Below are 16,611 nucleotides of genomic sequence, written 5' to 3'. Positions count from 1 at the left end.
ATAGCTTATTTACTTCCCCGTGGGTATGGGCTATTCTTCCCTGTTCTCCCTCCCACCCCTGGCTGTCTGGCCTGCCAGGCCTGGCTCTCCCAAAGAATCATCGCGCCCCTCTAGCAGCCTGGCTGACAGCACTGACCCACAAGTCCCTCTATGGTTGGGGCAGGCCAGCAGCTGCAGTCACCAGGGTCCTCTGACCTGGACTATGGCAGGCCAGCCGCAGGGAAGGCAACTGCTGTCTGAAGCATCTTGGGTGACGGGGTGGGAAGCAGCCTGCAGCGTTATGTTTGGTGGAGCAACGGGAAAGGGTGAGGCAGGAACCCCCCCCCACACCTGAATGGGGAAAGGCACCCAGTGCTGCCAGCTATCCCCCCACTCCTTCCTCTCACCCTCAAGGACCTGGGTGCCACTCCAAGCTTCCACAGCAAAGCCGAATCCACTGTCCCCAGCAGATCAACACAAGTAGCAACAGCCACGTCTCCATCCACAGAGCACAGCCGAATGAACAGACGCCCCTCTGCCTCCCCCTCCCCCCCACTCTGGGGGAGTAGGAGATGCCAATCCAAACTCTGCCCTGCTTTGTAAATGATCTTTGTGGAAAGAAGTTTCAAGCAGCTTGAATTGGTCAGGATGCCAAGTTCTTCTGCATGGGTCACCGAGGGGGGGAGAAGTCATGCTCCCCCTCCAGTGTTCAGTAACGTCCTGGGCTCATGTTCTATTACAAAAGACCCCTCGCCAAACCCCCTCTGTCCACCCAGCCCTTTTACAGCCCCTGGCCAACCCCCAACACCGCCTTTTAGAATAGTCTTTATTTGATCAAGGGGCCGGGAGCCTTCGTGTACATCGGAATGTCTTATTTCTTAAGCCATTGTTTTACAGGGTTACAAAACCTCCTTTAAATATTGCCCCCACCCCGCCCTTTTCTTAAGGAAAGAACGCAAGCCTCATGGGATGGTGGAACCTGGTTCCCTTTAAAATCAGACTGACGGTAGGGAAACCAAATGTATTGAGAGTAGTCATGGCGACAAGAGAGGGCATCCCTTCCCCCAGGACACTCTGAAAAGGGTCTTGTCTGCAGTGTGGCCACTGGGGAGAGGCTGGTGGCTTCTTTGGCATGCAGGCAGGGCCTCTGTAAAAGCTGTGGTGGTTCTCAAAGGTCTCAATGACTGCTGCCTTAGCACCCTGTGGGGTTTTTGAGCCCCTCCCTACTTCAAGGGTTCCAATTACAGGAGTCAGGGAAGAGTCATCAAGCCAAAGCCCACAGCTGGACAAAGCAGCCTGTGTCCTGGGAAGGGCTCACCTGCTCAAGGGAAGACGGGGCAGCTCATGCCCCTCTGGCCATCCCACGGCTTGGCTGCAGGTTTGTGGGTGTTTTCCCTGACGGGGTGGGAGAGATGTGTCCACTCTTCTCCCCGTGCAGCAGAAGTGGCTACCAATACAAGAGATGCCAAGGAGTGGATAGGGAAGAGGCCTGCCAAAAGGAGAATAGGGCCAAGATCCCGGGCAAAGGGGGCCTGCATGCCTGGATGTGCCAGAGAAACAAGGAGCCTCTCCCTGCCTGGCTGTGACTCTGGAAACGTAAGTGGGTAAACTAGCATGTCACGAGTCCTCTTGCACGGAAAGAGCTGCAGCCCCTTCCCGGAGCCCCAGCTTCCAAGTCTTCCATGCTGCTTCTTTGTAGAGGAGGCTACAGGATCTCGTACTTGTCCACAAGGAAGGTGGTCTCTGTGGAGAACCTCACAGGGCTGTTCCCGTCAACCTGGGTCACTTTGGTCACCTGCAAGGAGAAGGGCATGCAGTCAGCTGGGATGAAGCACCACGCAGAGCAGTTCACGTGGGGGCAATGCAGGGTGAGACCATCAGGCATCATCAACAGAAGCAGAAATGGCTCCAGCAAACATCAGAGCAAGAAATGGTGCCACAAGGTGTGACCAAAGGCCAGGTGCAAATTTTGCATCCCAAAATGCATCCAGACGACCCAAAGCAAGCCGAGATGGCACCATTTGCTCAGGACCATTTGCTCAGCAAGCTTTCGAAGTTCCGCGGGGCCTGTATGACGGAACTCTTCCATCAGGTCTTTGGTTGAGGCCAGGCTGGTTAAGATCTGGGCTTCCCCCTCCTGAGCAAATTAGATTGGTGTGGCTCCGTTCACTCCCCATGTGGTGCCGTCTGTCTGTTGAGCCGGAGGAGGTCTGGCCACCACTGTCTGGACCTGGGTTACATTTTAGATGTAAGGTGTTTTATGGTAGGTTTCAATGCAGGGTTTATACGCTGATAGCCACCACACACTGGTTTTACAGTTATGGTGGGATACAAGTTGAATGAGTCCGTTCAACGCCTGCCCCTTCCAAGTGGAGGAATCTCCAGGCATCAGAAGTAGCACCCAGGACCTTGAGGCCAATGCCCTGGAGCGGCATAGAGAGATGGTCTGGCTGCAGCCAAGACTGTTCCTAGCATCTCCCCAAATACGGTAAGCTGCTGCCTGGAGGCTATGGGCCAACCGATGGACAGGGTGGGTTCCCTCCACTCTCACCTGGATGCTGCAGTAGCTCTTCTTGGAGACGAAGGAGACGTGCACAGGGAAGAAGTCGCTGGGTTGCCCAGTGATGCTGAACTCCAGGCTGCCACTTTTGTTTTTGGCATCAATTACAGGCAGGCACCACTCAAGGATGTTCCTTCGGCTATCATGACGGTAGTCGCCATCGATTTCTCCAATCACCGGCATGCCCACACCAGACCTGGACCAGAGACCTCAGGTTACCCTCAGACCACACCCATCTGAGCTGGAGCAGACTGGGACCCAAGAAATGCACACAACTCACGGCAAGGGGATGGCGATCACCACATCGTTCAGCTCCAGGCTGTCCTCCTGCAGCTCATACTCAATGTTGACATCGCAACCACTACCGCTCTCAGAGGGCCAGCAGTTAACTAAAGCAGCAAGACACACATGTGTACACAGGTGACACCACTGTGACAAACTCTAAAAGGAACACTGTGCACATCTCCCCCTTTGCCATTTGTTCCCTGAAACCACCAGGACAACCCCAGCTACACTCACTCGTCAATGGAATGAGAGACTCTTCGGTGGTCTGCAGCCGCCATTTTAACACCCCCACATCACTGTTGATGGGGAAAGACTTTTCAGGATTCTTCAAGCCAATCAAGGACTCTGTAGTAAAAAGCTTCTTATCAACGTTGGGATGAGTCTGAGAGAAAGAAAGGCAAGCCGTGAATCCCAGAGTAAGGAGTCAAAACATCACTTCTGGGCTTCCCCTAAGCAGGCCATCAAGCAAGTTCCAGGAGACACAGAACCTCCTGTAAGCGACTGGCCTGGTTTTCTAGCCATGTTTGAAGGCTAAAAGGGGCATGTTCTTCCTTTCTCCCTCCAGAAAAATGGGCTCCCTGGTGCACACAAACACTAACAGATTCACCCACAAGCCAAAGAAGAAGAGTTGCTTCTTACGCGCCACTTTACCAGAAGTAGTCTCAAAGCGGCTTACAATCGCCTTCCCTTTCCTCTTCCCACAACAAACAGGGCTGAGAGCCCTGATATTTCTGCTCGGTCAGAACAGCTTTATCAGTGCTGTGGTGAGCCCAAGGTCATCCAGCGCGGAATCAAACCCCGCATGCCAGATTAGAAGTCCATGCTCCTAACCACCACACTAAACTGGCTCTCATGGGCCTCACTCTGATGCAGCGATCAGCAGCTGGGGAGCATGGGTGTCAAGAGAGTTCCTGCAGCAGAAACAGTCACCGCTCTCATTGCCTCCACACGGGCAACAGCCAGGCCAGCCCCACCTGCAGCTGCACTCCCTTCTTGTCCTCGTTTTCCACATGGATCCGAATCCGGGCAAACTTTTCATCCTGGATCCGCAGCATAATCATGCCATGAAGCTCCATATTCTGCAGCCCCCCATCACGGCCACAGGTCAACGAGATCTTCTCCTCTATTTTCATGTGCACACTAGAGAGAAAAGAGCAATGCAAGGGCTTTATGATTTCCTATGAAAGCAAGCTATTCCACCTAGGAGGGCACCAGTATGCCCAAGTAGCCTCTTGCTACTTTCTGAGGGCATCATCAACTAATACCTGTACTTACAATCCTCCTATCTTGGGATGAATTTATCTACAATCCAGCCTTCCTACAATACAAATCATGTCATTCTAAAAGCAAGATCTGCATTCCTAGATATTGTTCTGCATAGAATGAGCAAAAATAAAAACACAACGCTTGCCCAAAGACAGATGTGCTTGACAAACATAAGCAGAGTGCCCTACATCAGAGGTAGTCAACCTGTGGTCCTCCAGATGTCCATGAGCCCCTGCCAGCGTTTGCTGGCAGGGGCTCATGGGAATTGTAGTCCATGAACATCTAGAGGACCACAGGTTGACCACCCCTGCCCTACTGAAAAACCCCAAAGCACATGGCAGACTGCCCAGAGACATGACCATCTCCTGCTTACCTCTCCATATTGACAGGTGGGGCAAACACTGTGGCTGCTTCAGAGGACCGCTTGCCAACTGAAGAGGTTATGATGTTTTCTCCTTCCGATTTTAACTTGTCCACAAAGTTATCGACTTCCTTCCCTTTGGCGCCCAGCTTGAGTGCCTTGTTTGATCCAGATGGCCTAACAAAGAAGCAGTTGCATCCATCCTCAACATGGTTCACCTGAGCCGCTAAGGCCTTCCTGGCAGCAGCAGAACCATTTGCGTTTGCATCTGAAGAGACTGGCTAACACAAACAGCAGCTCAGGAAAACATGTTCCCTTCACCGCACACAGAACGCACTCGGTTTGACACCTTTCAGGGCTCCCCCACCTTGGATAAAAAGAACCTCCCCGAAGACACATAGCAATAAAGCTGCCTTCAGACCTGGTTGGTGCAGGAGCCACTTTTGGCTTCTCTGTTTCAATGATAGTTTCTGTGATCATGGCAGCTGTGGTGCTTCCGGATACAGCTGAGCTTCCAAATCCACCAAATCCAGGAGCTTTTGTGCCCCGCCGTTCAGCATCCCTCCGTGCCTGTTGCAGCTCCTTGGCTTTTCGACGCATTTCAGCCTTAGCCTCACGTTCTTGTGTCTAGGAAAGAATCACATACTATCAGTTGTGAGAAAGAAATGCAGTGCAACAAATTAAGATGACCCTGATCCTCTAATGTCATTCCTGAGGGACCAGGCCATCCATCCATGCAGTCTAGTCTCCTGTTTATTACTATTATATATTATTATTAATATATTTTTCCATCATGCCCTTCCAGTATAGTATAGATGGCACCAGAGACCCTAGATGAAAGGATCGGCATAAATGGAACAAGGCAAATTGGGAAGTTATTGGATTCACCTCACGAACAGCTCTGAAGACTTTCTCCTCGTGTGAGTCCATCTCTGTGAAGGTGCGGATCTGGGCCAGGTTGACATTCTCCCGGTACCCAAGGGCAACAATCTCATCAAAGGCAAAGATTAGATCAAAGCAGTGATCAGAAATCTCATTCTCTTCCAAAGCTCTGCAGTATTCAGGGATCTGAGTGGAATCAAGAAATAAAGTGCTTCTAGAAAAACGGCATTAGGCTCAAAGGCTTATTTCCTTTCCACTGAAATTTTCCCTTAAAGAAATGAGAATAATCCCTGGATCAGACTCAGCTGCGACGCTGCCTCGAGAGCATCAGAGCTGTGACCTGGGCTGAGGGTGCCCCCTTCCCCCGCCTCCCCCCCCGCCGGTCACCCACCACCCGCGAGAAGAGCCGGAGCGTCTCGAGGTCCTCGAGGATGTTGCTGTTCTTGGTGGTGAGGAGCACCATGTAGAGCTTCTCCAGGGGCTGGTACACGTAGCGGACGCTCTCCGTCTCCACGAAGGTGTGCTGCTTGCCCGTGTTCATCAGCTTCGGGAAGGCGGCCAGCAGCCCCTCCACGCGCGTCCGGCTCATCTCCACGAACTGCCGCGACACGATGGCCTTGCCCGCCTTGGTGCACACGGCGGCCGCCAGCAGCACCTACAGCAGCAGCAGCCCGACACACGGCAGGCAGGCAGGGAGGCGGGGAGGGGGGAAGCAAGGACGGTCGGTCGGTCGGAGGGAGGGACGGGCCGAACTCGGACCCCCTCGGACCCCCCCCTCCTCCTCCTCCCCCCCCCCTCCTCCTCCCCCCCCCCCGGACGGAGCCCCGGCCTCACCATGGCGGCGGCGGCGGCGGCGGCGGCGTCTTCGCTGAGTGCGAGCGGCTCCCTTCCTCCCTCCCTCCGAGCGCCACACAAGATGGCGGCGCAGCCACGTCTGCCAGGCGGAAGTCACGTCACCACGCCCGCGAGGCCCCCGGCGCGCCGATCTCGCGAGACCCAGCCCCCCCCGTCTCCTAGGAGACCGGCCGCCGCCTCCCGAGCCAGGCCCCCCCCCCCCCCGCCATGGCCGAAGCGCCGCCGCCGCCTCCCGCGGCCGGCCTGCAGGTGAGGAGGGGCAGGTGAGGCGGGGCGGGGCGGCCGGGACCCCCCCGCCCCCCGCCCCCCCCCGCCTGAGCGCTCCGTTGTGCCGTTGCAGACGCGGCTGCTGGAGAACCAGCCCTACGACGAGAGCCTGGAGGTCACCGAGCCCGACGACGTGGCCAGCCTGGGCGCGCCCAGCCCCGCGCCGCCAGGTGGGCTCCCGGGCCCGGCGGGAGGCAGGGCGGGAGGCGGCCCCTCCCCCCTCCCCGGCTGACGGCCCCCTCCCCCCTCCCCCTCCGCGCAGGCCCCCGCCGCCTCCCGCGCAAGGCCGCCGCCCGCAGCAGCGACGACGACGACGACGACGACGACGAGAACGAGGAGGACGGCGGCGAGGAGGACGACGAGGAGCCGCAGCAGGAGGGAGCGCAGCCGCCGCCGCCACCGCCGCCGCAGCCGGCGCAGGGCGGCCCCCGCGGGGAGCGCCTGAAGCCCCCCGGCCCGGCCCTGCCCCCGCCCGCCCCCCTGGGCGCCTCGGCCGGCCCCGCGCGCGAGAAGGCGGCGGCCCGGGGGGCCTCCCAGCGCCGCTTCAGCGAGGACGACGATGACGACGACGACGAGGACTCTTCGGAGACCGACTCGGAGGACGAGGACGAGGAGCACGGAGCCCCCCTGGAGGGGTCGGTCCGCCTCCCCCACCCACCCTGGCTCCCAGGCGGGTGGGGTGGGGCGCAGGAGCCTGAATGTCTCACGGGTGGGCTGGTTCCTTCCCCAGGGCTTACAACCCAGCAGAGTACGACTGCCTGCCCGTCTCCCTGGAGATCAAGGACCTCTTCCAGTACATCCGCCGGTGAGTGAGGGGCTTCACCCACCCCACGGGCAGACCCCTCTCTCCATGGGCCTCTGCTGACCACCTCTACTTTTCAGGTATTCTCCACAAATGATCGACCTTGAGCACAAGCTGAGGCCTTTCATCCCAGACTTCATTCCGGCAGTCGGAGACATTGATGCTTTCTTGAAGGTGCAGAGTTGGCTTCCCCCCCTCCCGCCACGGCTGTGGGACAAGACAGTTTCCAACAATGGCGGAAGCTGCTGCCAGTCTGTAGAAGGGCACTGGGGGTTTCTGCCTAGGGCTGGCAGAGGAGCTTGTCTGTCTCTCAGCCCACTGACGGCTTAGTTGCTCTGCAGAACCTTTCCAGAAGATCTCTGCCCCCTGGTCTGCTTCGTGAACCATTTGCTTGGTGAAAAACGGCTTCTTCCAGAGAGAATCAAAGCTGCCATGTTGGTTGGTGGGTTATTTGTTGCAGGTTCCCCGCCCAGATGGAAAGCCAGATAATCTGGGCTTGTTGGTGCTAGATGAGCCATCAACTAAGCAGTCAGACCCTACAGTACTTTCTCTCTGGCTGACAGAAAACTCCAAACAACACAACGTGGCTGTAAGTGAGGCAGAAGTCAGGCAGCGGAACCAACTGGATGGCAGGGCTCCCTGGGCCAAGGAACGAGAACCACGGGGTGAGAAACGTTTTGTGTTTTAGCAGCAGGTAAAAGTGAAGAGTCTGGAGAATGCTGAGAAGAACCCCAAAGCCATTGACAGCTGGATTGAGAGCATTGGCGAGCTCCATCGCTGCAAGCCCCCAGCCTCTGTGCACTATGCTAGGTGGGTGACACCCTTCCCCCGCCCCGCTGTGCAACATGCCCTTCCCAGGAAGCCATCTCAGGCTGCCCTTCCTTTTAACCCCTGCAGGCCCATGCCTGACATCGACTCACTGATGCAAGAATGGTCCCCTGAGTTTGAAGAACTGCTTGGAAAGGTAGGAGGCCTGCTGGTGAGAGAAAGTAAACTTTCCAGCCTTTAGTGCTTGAGCCTCTGGGAGGCAGGAGGAGTGGTGGGCTTCTACAGGGCTTCCTTGGAAGGTCCCCTGCCAGTTGCCGCTTCACTTTGTCCTGCTCAGGTGGGCCTTCCGACAGCAGACCTCAGCTGCAGCCTTGCTGAATACGCAGACATGATCTGTGGTGAGTCACATCTGGCCCTCAGAGAGCAGAGGTGCTCCAGAGCAGCAGGGACATGTCTACACGTGCCGAGCTTTTTGGAGTGGGGGTCTGCTTGAAACCAGATGAGGCCTTGCCTTGATGGTGCCTGGCTAGATAACTCCCCATGGTGGCTTTGCTTTTCACAGCTATTATGGACATTCCAGTCTACAAGAACCACGTCCAGTCCCTACACACCCTGTTCTCGCTCTACTCTGAATTCAAGAACTCCCAGGTATGAAACCTGCCCCAAGGGAGGAGGCGCTCTGGTTGCACAGAAGAGAGGGGCTTTCTCCAGGGGCCTGAACTTTGGCAGAAACGCAGCATCAGAGGAAAGCTTTCTGAGGGGCCTTTTTTCTTCCACAGCACTTCAAGACCCCGGCTGAGGGCAGGAAGGCCACAAGCCCTCCCACCAACTCTGCTATGCAAGCTGGAGAGACTGACCTTCAGAGTTTCACCTAAGCCTGCCCAGTCAGCACAAGCCAAGGGAGCCACAAAGGACCAGGACTGCCAGAAGGAGGTGCCCCCAACCAGCTACAGCTGGAACCATCCAAAAGGCCCCAAGCCCTGCTTCTTTTAGCAGCTCCCCCCTCCCCCAGCTCCTGGGAGAGTTTCCTGTGATTGATCCTGCAGTGGCTGTGGCCCTGTGGAGGCCTTCGTGGAGCTCTTGATTGCCAGCCCCCATGTTGTGTGTGGAGGGGAGTGAATGTGGGCCTTAAACCCTCAGCTGTTGCTTTGTCCTGTGATGTTCTAATGTCTATAAATTCTATACAACCCTGAGATCCTGTGAGCAGGCCCCCCTTGGTCTTAGACGAAGGCAAAAGCAGCCCATTCTGAGGGTGCCCCCAGAATGCCTCTAGCCAGCCAAGAGGAGGGAGATGAAACCAGGAGGGAACATGTCTGCCATAATCCTCTTGGGTATGAGGAAACGGGCTATACAGGAACTACAGTTTGTTTGGAACACACAAAGTCATCCTTCACACTTAAAAAAAATGTATTTATTTGTAGTCCGCCTTTCTGTCAGACAGATGACAGAATGAATCAGTACAATCCACAAAACGGGACATTCAGTGACCAATCAATGCACTGGGATTACAGAATTCTGGAACCAGCCAGAGATCTGGAAAGAGAGGACTGAAGCCTAGTGTAAGTATTAAGGCTATACATCAAGGAGTGCAAAAATGACCTCATGAGATCTACATAGCAGCATTGATCGCAGTTCCAAACCATGGACTCAAGTAAGCGTGTGAACCTAGTTTGCAGAAAGCCAGGAACAGGGAATGCCTCTGTCCTCCGGTTAGATGCTCCATCAGGGACGAGCCACGCCAGAGAAAATGCACATGGGTTGGAGTGCAGTTCCTCCCCCTCCTTTCCCTTTCTGACACAAGTAAAACTGACGGCCACTTTCCCAGCCACAAACACATGCAGCTTAACAAAATGGAATCCATGCACAAAAGAAAAGGAGCTGCCATGCTGAAAGGGAAAAAAGATTTGAGGGAAACTTGTGCTAGTGCCTTGGCCCAGAATACACTGGCTGGTGTGCATGCGGGGGTGTGTGTATTGCTTAGAGAACTTGGGAGGGACCAGCCTTGAAGCTGGTATATCTGGACTTCCTCTTGGGTGCCAGGCAGAGCGAACTTCCTCCAAGTGCCAGTTTGGGTCCTCCTTTGCCCGGTCTGTGCTGCTCACCTTGCCTGCAGCCATTGTCTCACAGCCAGATCTCCTCGCTGGTGCCACTCGAGGAGGCCCTGTAGATGTACCCAACCATGGGGAAGTGGCTGAGACCTGTAAGCGCAGAGAAGCTTCCTTATATCACTTGCTCCCAACTGGATGGGAACTGCTGCTTCGGCCTTCAAGGTAGAGAGTGCTAGTTTAAAGTTCAGCGTCTCCTGGAGAAAAGGCCATGGAGCACCTGCCCATGGCTCTGAATCCAGCCTGGCCTGGAGGAAATTCACCTACCATACCACAGTAACGATCAGCAAGTCCCTGGATATGCAAGGAAAGGCCACCCACTCACCATCAGCCCCAAATCCCATCTGCCATTTTAGCTATTCACACTTGACTCATGTTCAGTGTATAGTCTGCTAAAAACCCCAGATCCTTTTCACATGTATTACTGCCAAGACAAGTCTCACCCATCCTATAGTGATGCATTTGATTTTTCCTACCTAGATGCACCCTGTCTATTCCTTCATACAAATCATTTATGAATATGTTGAACAACATAGAGCCCAGGACAGATCTCTGAGACACTCTACTCCCAAGAAGATGCTTTAGGATGCTTTGGGTTGATCCTACGTTGAGCAGGGGGTTGGACTAGATGGCCGATATGCCATTCCCTTTAAATCTGCAGTGTTCCCATCTACAGTTGTCTTCATCAAACTAGTCCCCATCAGCACAGCCCCAGAGTCAAATCAGCACTTCAAAAAACTAATTTTCCGTACCCAGTAACCTTTTGGGATCAAAACGGCTCATGCTTCCACCTCCTCTTCCTGAGACTAGCAAGGGCAAAAATGAAGCTTGCTCACGAAGTATGCTTAACGAACAGGGAATGAATCTCGCACGAGCTGAGAGTTGCACCAGCTGCCCCCCTGTCCTGTGGCCAATGAAGATGATCTAGCAGCCACACCTCCAGGGCTGGCCCTAAATAAGGAAGTGTCTTTGGGCTCTCACTGCTTTTGGCACCTCTTTGGCCATGCACCCTGAAAGATGGCCTTGAATCTGCTGCCTGTCCTTTTCTTTAGTGGACTTTGTATTCCATTGTTGGAGACAAAGTTCTCTATCCGCTTATGAGACACTAGAATCATAGAATCATCTGTATCAATTGTTCCTCTATATATTTATGAAACAGCCTAGGGGGCGGGACGTGTCCAGGTGTCCAAGTTGGAATAGGGCCAATGATGGTGCATCCAGCTTTGCTGTGATTGGCCTTGCCCCTGCAGCTCCCGCCCTCCGTCCCTGGATTCTAGCCTTTTTACTCTCAGACGTCTCAGTGCCAGGAGCCTGCAGCAGGTATGGGGAGAGGACCTGGGCAAAGGATCGTGGTGGAGGGCTTGCTAACGAGGGCCTCTTGGCCTGCTAGGCTGGGCCTGCTGACTGCCTGCTAAGGAGCTCTGTCCCGGCCCTGCTAATGAGCTGCCCAGTCCCCACCCGCCCCACTTGATCTGGCTGCGAGCTGCTGGGCTACCTTAAGCTGCCTGGCTGCGGGCCAGGGGAGGGGACCCTTTCAAGGCCCGTTCTTCGGAACGGCCTTTGAAGCTAGTGAAATAATAGAGTTCAAAGGGACCTCATGAGTCATCTAGTCCAACCCCCTGCACTATGCAGGGCACTCACATCCCAATCACTCATCTACTGTAACCTGCCACCCCTTTGCCTTCAAAGAATCAGCTTCTCCGTCAAATGGCTCTCCAGCCTCTGCTTAAAAATTTCCAAAGATGGAGAACCCACCCCCTAACCTTTTTCTGGCATCTCCACGCAGCCTTCCTCAGAATAGTGGATAAAGACTCTAAAGGCTCTTTTCCATGTGACTGCAGTCTTGATGTGCCTATTCAGGAGAGGCCAGCGGGACTGCCCCTGGGCCCCAATGCAGCTGTCTCACAGATTTCTCCCAGCGTATATGATGCTGTGGACACCTGCCACATTCAGGTCTGGTTCACACATGCAGAACAGGCTATGCTGCTTCAGACTGGGATTCTAACCTGGAAAGTTTTGCACATTAAACTAAAAGCATGCTGCAGCAAGGAAACGATGATATCCCCCTTTCTTGCAGGGGAACCATTCCCCAATGAGAGCCTCCCCAGAGCCTGACATGCTACATCTGTGATAGCTGTGCACTAGGGCAGCGCACAGCTGACATTGAGGTAAGACTGGTGGTAACGAGGAGAGCATTGCTGGAGTGTCTTCCCAGTCATGCCAGCAAGCTTTGGAGAAAGCTCTCTTACCTCTGTTTGCCAAGACCAGGCTATTCTCTGGCTCCGAAAGGGGTCCCTCCTCATCCTGTACTCCTTCAGCTGTAAAGAGGGAAACAGTAGGTGGTGTTCTGGGAGTTCTTGTTCTTTCTAGGTGGTATCCTCTTGCATCCTCTGAAGTAAGGTGCCCAGGAAGGCTGACTGTGGGATGGAGGAGGGCAAGAATGATAAGACAGGACCTACCCCCTATAACTCGAGGCTCCAGTGAGAAGTCATTGAGCTGAAGGTTGGAAGGGAGGGACATGTTTGCTCGCAGCAGCCGTGGCCCAGGCAGCTTCAGGATGTCCAAATCACTAGGGTATAAGCAGAAAACTAATGAGCAGGGCCCAGCCCCCTCCCTTGAGCCAGGGCTGAGGCTTCCTTGGGGGGGGGGGGAGGCCCCTCTGGGTGAGTCATGACCCCTGCAGTCCCAATTGGAGGGGATCTGGCACTCCGGGATCCAGGCAGGCAGGAGCCACAGACCAGGGGTAGTCAACCTGTAGTCCTCCAGATGTCCCATGATAAACTATGGGAATTGTAGTCCATGAACATCTGGAGGACCACAGGATGACTACCCTCGCCACAGACGATCTCCCTGGAAAGGGTGGGGGCTGACCCAAAGGCCATGCTGCTGCTAGAAGAGGAGACTGTGGCTGAGAAGGTTACCTCGGAGACAGCTGGATTGGCAGGGTGAGTCCTACAAAGAGAAGGCAGAGAAGGGGGTCAGCCAGGGGATGTGCTACCCTGGTCCCTCTGTTAGCCTACTACCTCTTACCTGCTGCCTTCTTTCCTTTCTGGTATCCTACATAGCTGCTCAGTGCAGCCAGGCCTGTGAGGAGCCCCAGGCTCACAGCGGCACTTACAACGAGGGCCAGGAGGGGAAGTTCAACATGGGTGTCCAGGAAACCTCGGGAAACAGAGAGGCCAGTCAGGTCAGACTCTGTGCTGACTGTGGTTGAGACCAGGCCATCTACGCTGCCCCAGGACCCTGATGGAGCCATGCCGTGGCCATTCCTCTGGGTCCCTTGGGAGGTAGAGGAGCCCCCCAAATTGTTTTTCAGGCCCCACGGTCTCCCGGGGCCATGCCCCCAAATGACATCACTGCTCACATTAACAGGCAGGCTTGAAGACGATGGAGGAGGGGGAGGGAGGCCGTGTAAAGTAGGAGTAGGCATGCAGGCTCCAACCCTCCCGGGGCAAAAACCAGGAGAGAACTCGCCCACGCCTGGGATTGGGAAGGGGGGAGCAGTGAAAGTGGCTGATTCCCTAGCTTGAGGCAGAGTCCCTTAAGGCAGGGAGGGAAAGTTCATGGACCCCTCCAGAGCACCCCAGATCCCTGGCTGTATGGCTTGTGGCTAGGCAGGGACTCCAAGGACAGGTTCCAGGAGTGAAGCTGCCCCACGGGCCTCAGTGCTCTGGTGGGTTCTGTGGGGAGGTCCCGGACCCAGCCCTCCTGGAGATCCCAGACCCCTTACCGGGCAGCAGAATGGAGGTGTTGAGGATGCCAGCTTGGTTGTGGGTCCAGCTGCGCAGTTGCACTTCCAGGGTGTGGTTGGCCATCCAGGGGTAAGTCTTGGTGTCCACGATGAGGAAGTGGGATGTGTTGATCATCAGGCGGCCATCCAGGTCCACCCAGGTGATGCTGGCCGGGGGCTGGGCTTGGACCAGAACAAAGAGGACCAGCAGAAGGCTGGGTGGCTGGCTGTGGTCAGAGTGGGCCTCCACCTGCACCAGCTCAGGCTGAACTGTAAGGCAAAGACAGGAGGCGGTGGGCCAGGGTGAGCCAGGGCCGGCAGCCCACCTGCCCACCAACCGCCCGGTCCACTCACACTGCACGTGGAGGGCCACGGAGGTCCTGGACACATGGCCGCTGGCTGGATCGACGGTGGAACAGTTGAGGAGGCGGTCCAGGTGGCGCGGCCGCACCACGAAGGTGACGCCGCTGCTTCCGGCCTCCTGGAAGGCGCCCTCGGTGGCAGGCTCAGGCGTGCCGGAACCGTCGGTGTCTCCGTCGAGGTACCAAGCCAGGCTGGGCGCGGCGGCCAGGCACGAGGAAGCGCCGCTCTCGGCCTCTGGCTCTGGCGCGCCTGTGCGGAACGGGAGCGGAGCGGAGCCCGCTGAGCGGCTGCCGGCCGGGCGGAACTGCGCCAGTCGCCCGCGCCCGCCGCCCGGCCTACCTAGCGGGGAGAGCAGCAGCAGCAGCAGCAGCGGCGTCATGCCGGGGGGGGGGGGGTGTGTGAGGAAGGGCGGCGAGAGGCAGGGCAGCGGCAACCGCCGGGGAGACGAGCGCGGCTTCCAATCCCAGGCCCGGCCGGGCGTCACGGCGGCCCGGGCACCTGCGGCGCAGTGCGGAGACGTCGCATCTCCGGCGGGGGGCTTTCTGCGGGGCGCCCTGTCGGGCTTGCAGCCTCGCGGGGCCGAAGCCCCTGGCACAGCCCCGCCCCCTCCCGTCCGCCGCCGCCGCCGCCGGGAGGGCACAAGCCGCGCGATGCTCTCCTCTAGGCAGGGCCAGCCGCCACCTCCTTCCCCCCCGTCCCGGCGAGAGGCTCGGACGGCAGCCCCGGGGCCAGCGCGGGTTCTGGCGGGGGGATGCCGGTCGCTTTGGCCCAGGGGAGGCGACAGCAGCAAGGACGGTGCCCCGTTCAGCCTCTCCTAAGCGGGGGCTCGCCCCTAGCCTGGCCGCCCTCCGACCAAGGACCAAACGCAGCCTCCGCAAGAGCGCCCCCGCCGGCCGAACAGAGGGAAGGTCGATCCCCCTCCCCCGACGGAGCTGGACCCCGCGGGGTTGTGTGGGAAGGAGGCCGATCGACTGCAGTTCGCCTGGGGGTCGGCGAGGGTACCGGAGGGGCGGGGAAGCAGCACGGAGCTGCGGCGGAGGCCCCGCGGAAGAAGGCACAACACACACACCGGGCTACCCCGAAGACGGCTTTAATGATGACCCCGTTCCCCCCGCCCGCTTGGCCGAGGGGCCACGGCCGCTCCGCTGGGATCAGCCCGGGACGGTTCCTGCGCGGGCGCCTGGGCGGTGGCTCCCCCCGGGCAGGTCTCGTCGCGGCGCCCTCCGGCGCCCTGCAGCTTCTTCATGGCGGCCGCCAGCATCTGGTTGCAGAGGGCTGCGTAGGGGTTCATTCGCACCAGCTGCTGGCGCGCAAAGGGGCTCCCCAACTGCGCCGCCCGCAGGAAGTCCTCCCGGGCGGCCTCCTCTTGCCCCTGGAGCCGGCGGATGAGCCCCCGCTGCACAAAGGCCTGTCGCGCCACCCGGCCAGCCCCCTTGCTGAGCTCCAAAGCCGTGGCCAGGTCTTCCAGGGCTCCTGCGGGAAGGAAGGAGAGGCGGGCACAGGGCGGGGCCGGCCTTGAGGGGGAGAATGGGCTCCCATTCGGGTGGGGGGTGGGGGGTGTCGACCATTCCTGTGCATCTGAAGAGCTGAGCCCCGCCCTCCGGAAGCTCCTCCCCCGCCCCAAACGTTGCGCGTCTGGGAGGTGCCGCGGGCGCAGGGAGAGCCAGGCGGCCGTCCAGCTGGCTCGAAGGTCTGGGATCTTGAGGGTTGCCACGCAGGCTGGCTCACTCACCAGCGACGTCCCCCCGGAGGCGAAGGGCCTGGCCTCGGTTGTTGTAGGCGGAGGCTCGCGCTGGGAGCAGCTCAATGGCTCGGCCCAAGCTCTCCAGCGCCTTGGCGAGGTCTCCGGCCTCCGCCGCCGCGATCCCCTGCATCTCCAGCTCGGTGGCCGCCTCCAGCAGCTCAGGCGCAAAGGCTTCTGCCGGCACGAGAAGAGAGCCCAGTGGTGGCGGAGGGAGCTGGAGCAGGAGCGCCAGGAAAGGGCGCCAACCCTGGAGGGGTCGCTGCAGCCGCAGGCGAGGCTCACGACGCGCCCCCCGACCGTGCACGGCAGCCTCCCTCGGGGCAAGCCCTTGGGCCCGGCCGGCGGCTGCCTCCGGAGCACGGCGGCCGCAATTTGCGCCGCCGAGCCCGCACGACTCACCTTCCTCGGGCGGCGGCGGCGGCGGCAGCCCTCCACCGGCCTCTTCGTCGTCCTCCGCGGCGGAGTCCCCGAACGGGGCTTGCGGGTGGAAGAGGCGGTGCAGGAGGGCGCGCGCGTCAGCGGTCCCCATGGCCGAGTGGCGTCCAGGCCGGAGCAGGAGCAGCGAGAGCGGGAGGGGGCGGCCCCCCGGCCAGCCAGTCGCGGCGCGAGGGAGAGAGGTGGGCCCGCCGGGAGCCTCTGGAGGG

General features: G+C 58.1%; 4 protein-coding genes across 10 annotated transcripts; 1 reads left to right on the top strand and 3 right to left on the bottom strand.

The window, feature by feature from the left end:
* Positions 1–791: 791 nt before the first annotated feature.
* Positions 792–6,341, bottom strand: ARCN1 (archain 1 coat protein complex I subunit delta). The gene is made up of 10 exons (XM_077306804.1): positions 6,168–6,341; positions 5,725–5,988; positions 5,340–5,519; positions 4,873–5,078; positions 4,464–4,628; positions 3,799–3,964; positions 3,059–3,206; positions 2,820–2,928; positions 2,531–2,735; positions 792–1,774 (listed from the first exon to the last, which is right to left on the bottom strand). Exons 1-10 carry the CDS (start codon positions 6,168–6,170, stop codon positions 1,685–1,687), a joined length of 1,536 nt encoding a protein of 511 aa, XP_077162919.1. The 5' UTR covers positions 6,171–6,341; the 3' UTR covers positions 792–1,684.
* Positions 6,304–9,218, top strand: IFT46 (intraflagellar transport 46). Of its 2 annotated transcripts, none has more exons than XM_077306806.1 (11): positions 6,304–6,437; positions 6,529–6,625; positions 6,718–7,090; positions 7,186–7,260; positions 7,338–7,431; positions 7,718–7,846; positions 7,949–8,067; positions 8,155–8,221; positions 8,363–8,423; positions 8,588–8,673; positions 8,805–9,218. In XM_077306806.1, the coding sequence occupies exons 1-11, from the start codon at positions 6,396–6,398 to the stop codon at positions 8,898–8,900; spliced, it is 1,239 nt and encodes a 412-aa protein (XP_077162921.1). In that variant the 5' UTR covers positions 6,304–6,395; the 3' UTR covers positions 8,901–9,218. The 2 variants fall into 2 exon arrangements, with proteins under 2 accessions (XP_077162921.1, XP_077162920.1); XM_077306805.1 differs by having other exon boundaries at positions 7,946–8,067.
* A 196-nt stretch (positions 9,219–9,414) lies between these two features.
* TMEM25 (transmembrane protein 25) lies at positions 9,415–15,298 on the bottom strand. 5 transcript variants are annotated; one of them, XM_077306808.1, is made up of 7 exons: positions 14,215–15,283; positions 13,861–14,130; positions 13,161–13,292; positions 13,052–13,082; positions 12,590–12,699; positions 12,380–12,448; positions 9,415–10,223 (listed from the first exon to the last, which is right to left on the bottom strand). In XM_077306808.1, exons 1-7 carry the CDS (start codon positions 14,600–14,602, stop codon positions 10,147–10,149), a joined length of 1,077 nt encoding a protein of 358 aa, XP_077162923.1. In that variant the 5' UTR covers positions 14,603–15,283; the 3' UTR covers positions 9,415–10,146. The 5 variants fall into 5 exon arrangements, with proteins under 5 accessions (XP_077162923.1, XP_077162922.1, XP_077162924.1 ...); XM_077306807.1 differs by having other exon boundaries at positions 13,861–15,283; XM_077306809.1 differs by lacking the exon at positions 13,161–13,292 and having other exon boundaries at positions 13,861–15,286.
* Positions 15,298–16,606, bottom strand: TTC36 (tetratricopeptide repeat domain 36). 2 transcript variants are annotated; one of them, XM_077306813.1, is made up of 3 exons: positions 16,367–16,606; positions 15,956–16,138; positions 15,298–15,696 (listed from the first exon to the last, which is right to left on the bottom strand). In XM_077306813.1, exons 1-3 carry the CDS (start codon positions 16,494–16,496, stop codon positions 15,314–15,316), a joined length of 696 nt encoding a protein of 231 aa, XP_077162928.1. In that variant the 5' UTR covers positions 16,497–16,606; the 3' UTR covers positions 15,298–15,313. The 2 variants fall into 2 exon arrangements, with proteins under 2 accessions (XP_077162928.1, XP_077162927.1); XM_077306812.1 differs by having other exon boundaries at positions 15,956–16,141; positions 16,367–16,593.
* Between the last annotated feature and the right edge of the window lie 5 nt (positions 16,607–16,611).

Source organism: Paroedura picta, chromosome 12 (assembly GCF_049243985.1).
Source record: "Paroedura picta isolate Pp20150507F chromosome 12, Ppicta_v3.0, whole genome shotgun sequence".
NCBI lineage: Eukaryota > Metazoa > Chordata > Lepidosauria > Squamata > Gekkonidae > Paroedura > Paroedura picta.
This window is presented reverse-complemented; position numbering and strand designations above follow the sequence as displayed.

Bases quoted from the DNA above. Each gene is read 5' to 3' on its own strand.
- ARCN1 (XM_077306804.1), bottom strand. The intron at 5,520-5,724 runs GTGGGTGACCGG...GATTCCACTCAG, and splicing joins TCCGGCTCTTCTCGCGGGTG to ATCCCTGAATACTGCAGAGC. The intron at 2,929-3,058 runs GTGAGTGTAGCT...TTGCTGCTTTAG, and splicing joins GTCTCTCATTCCATTGACGA to TTAACTGCTGGCCCTCTGAG.
- IFT46 (XM_077306805.1), top strand. From the start codon at position 6,396: ATGGCCGAAGCGCCGCCGCCGCCTCCCGCGGCCGGCCTGCAG. The intron at 6,438-6,528 runs GTGAGGAGGGGC...GTGCCGTTGCAG, and splicing joins CTCCCGCGGCCGGCCTGCAG to ACGCGGCTGCTGGAGAACCA. The intron at 8,674-8,804 runs GTATGAAACCTG...TTTCTTCCACAG, and splicing joins CTGAATTCAAGAACTCCCAG to CACTTCAAGACCCCGGCTGA.
- TMEM25 (XM_077306807.1), bottom strand. From the start codon at position 14,602: ATGACGCCGCTGCTGCTGCTGCTGCTGCTCTCCCCGCTAGGTAGGCCG. The intron at 13,293-13,860 runs GTAAGGGGTCTG...CTGTTTCCCGAG, and splicing joins CACCTCCATTCTGCTGCCCG to GTTTCCTGGACACCCATGTT. The intron at 10,224-12,379 runs GTAAGAGAGCTT...CTGCGCTTACAG, and splicing joins CCTGGTCTTGGCAAACAGAG to GTCTCAGCCACTTCCCCATG.
- TTC36 (XM_077306812.1), bottom strand. From the start codon at position 16,496: ATGGGGACCGCTGACGCGCGCGCCCTCCTGCACCGCCTCTTCCACCCG. The intron at 16,142-16,366 runs GTGAGTCGTGCG...TCGTGCCGGCAG, and splicing joins GCCGCCGCCGCCCGAGGAAG to AAGCCTTTGCGCCTGAGCTG. The intron at 15,697-15,955 runs GTGAGTGAGCCA...TCCTTCCCGCAG, and splicing joins CCTCCGGGGGGACGTCGCTG to GAGCCCTGGAAGACCTGGCC.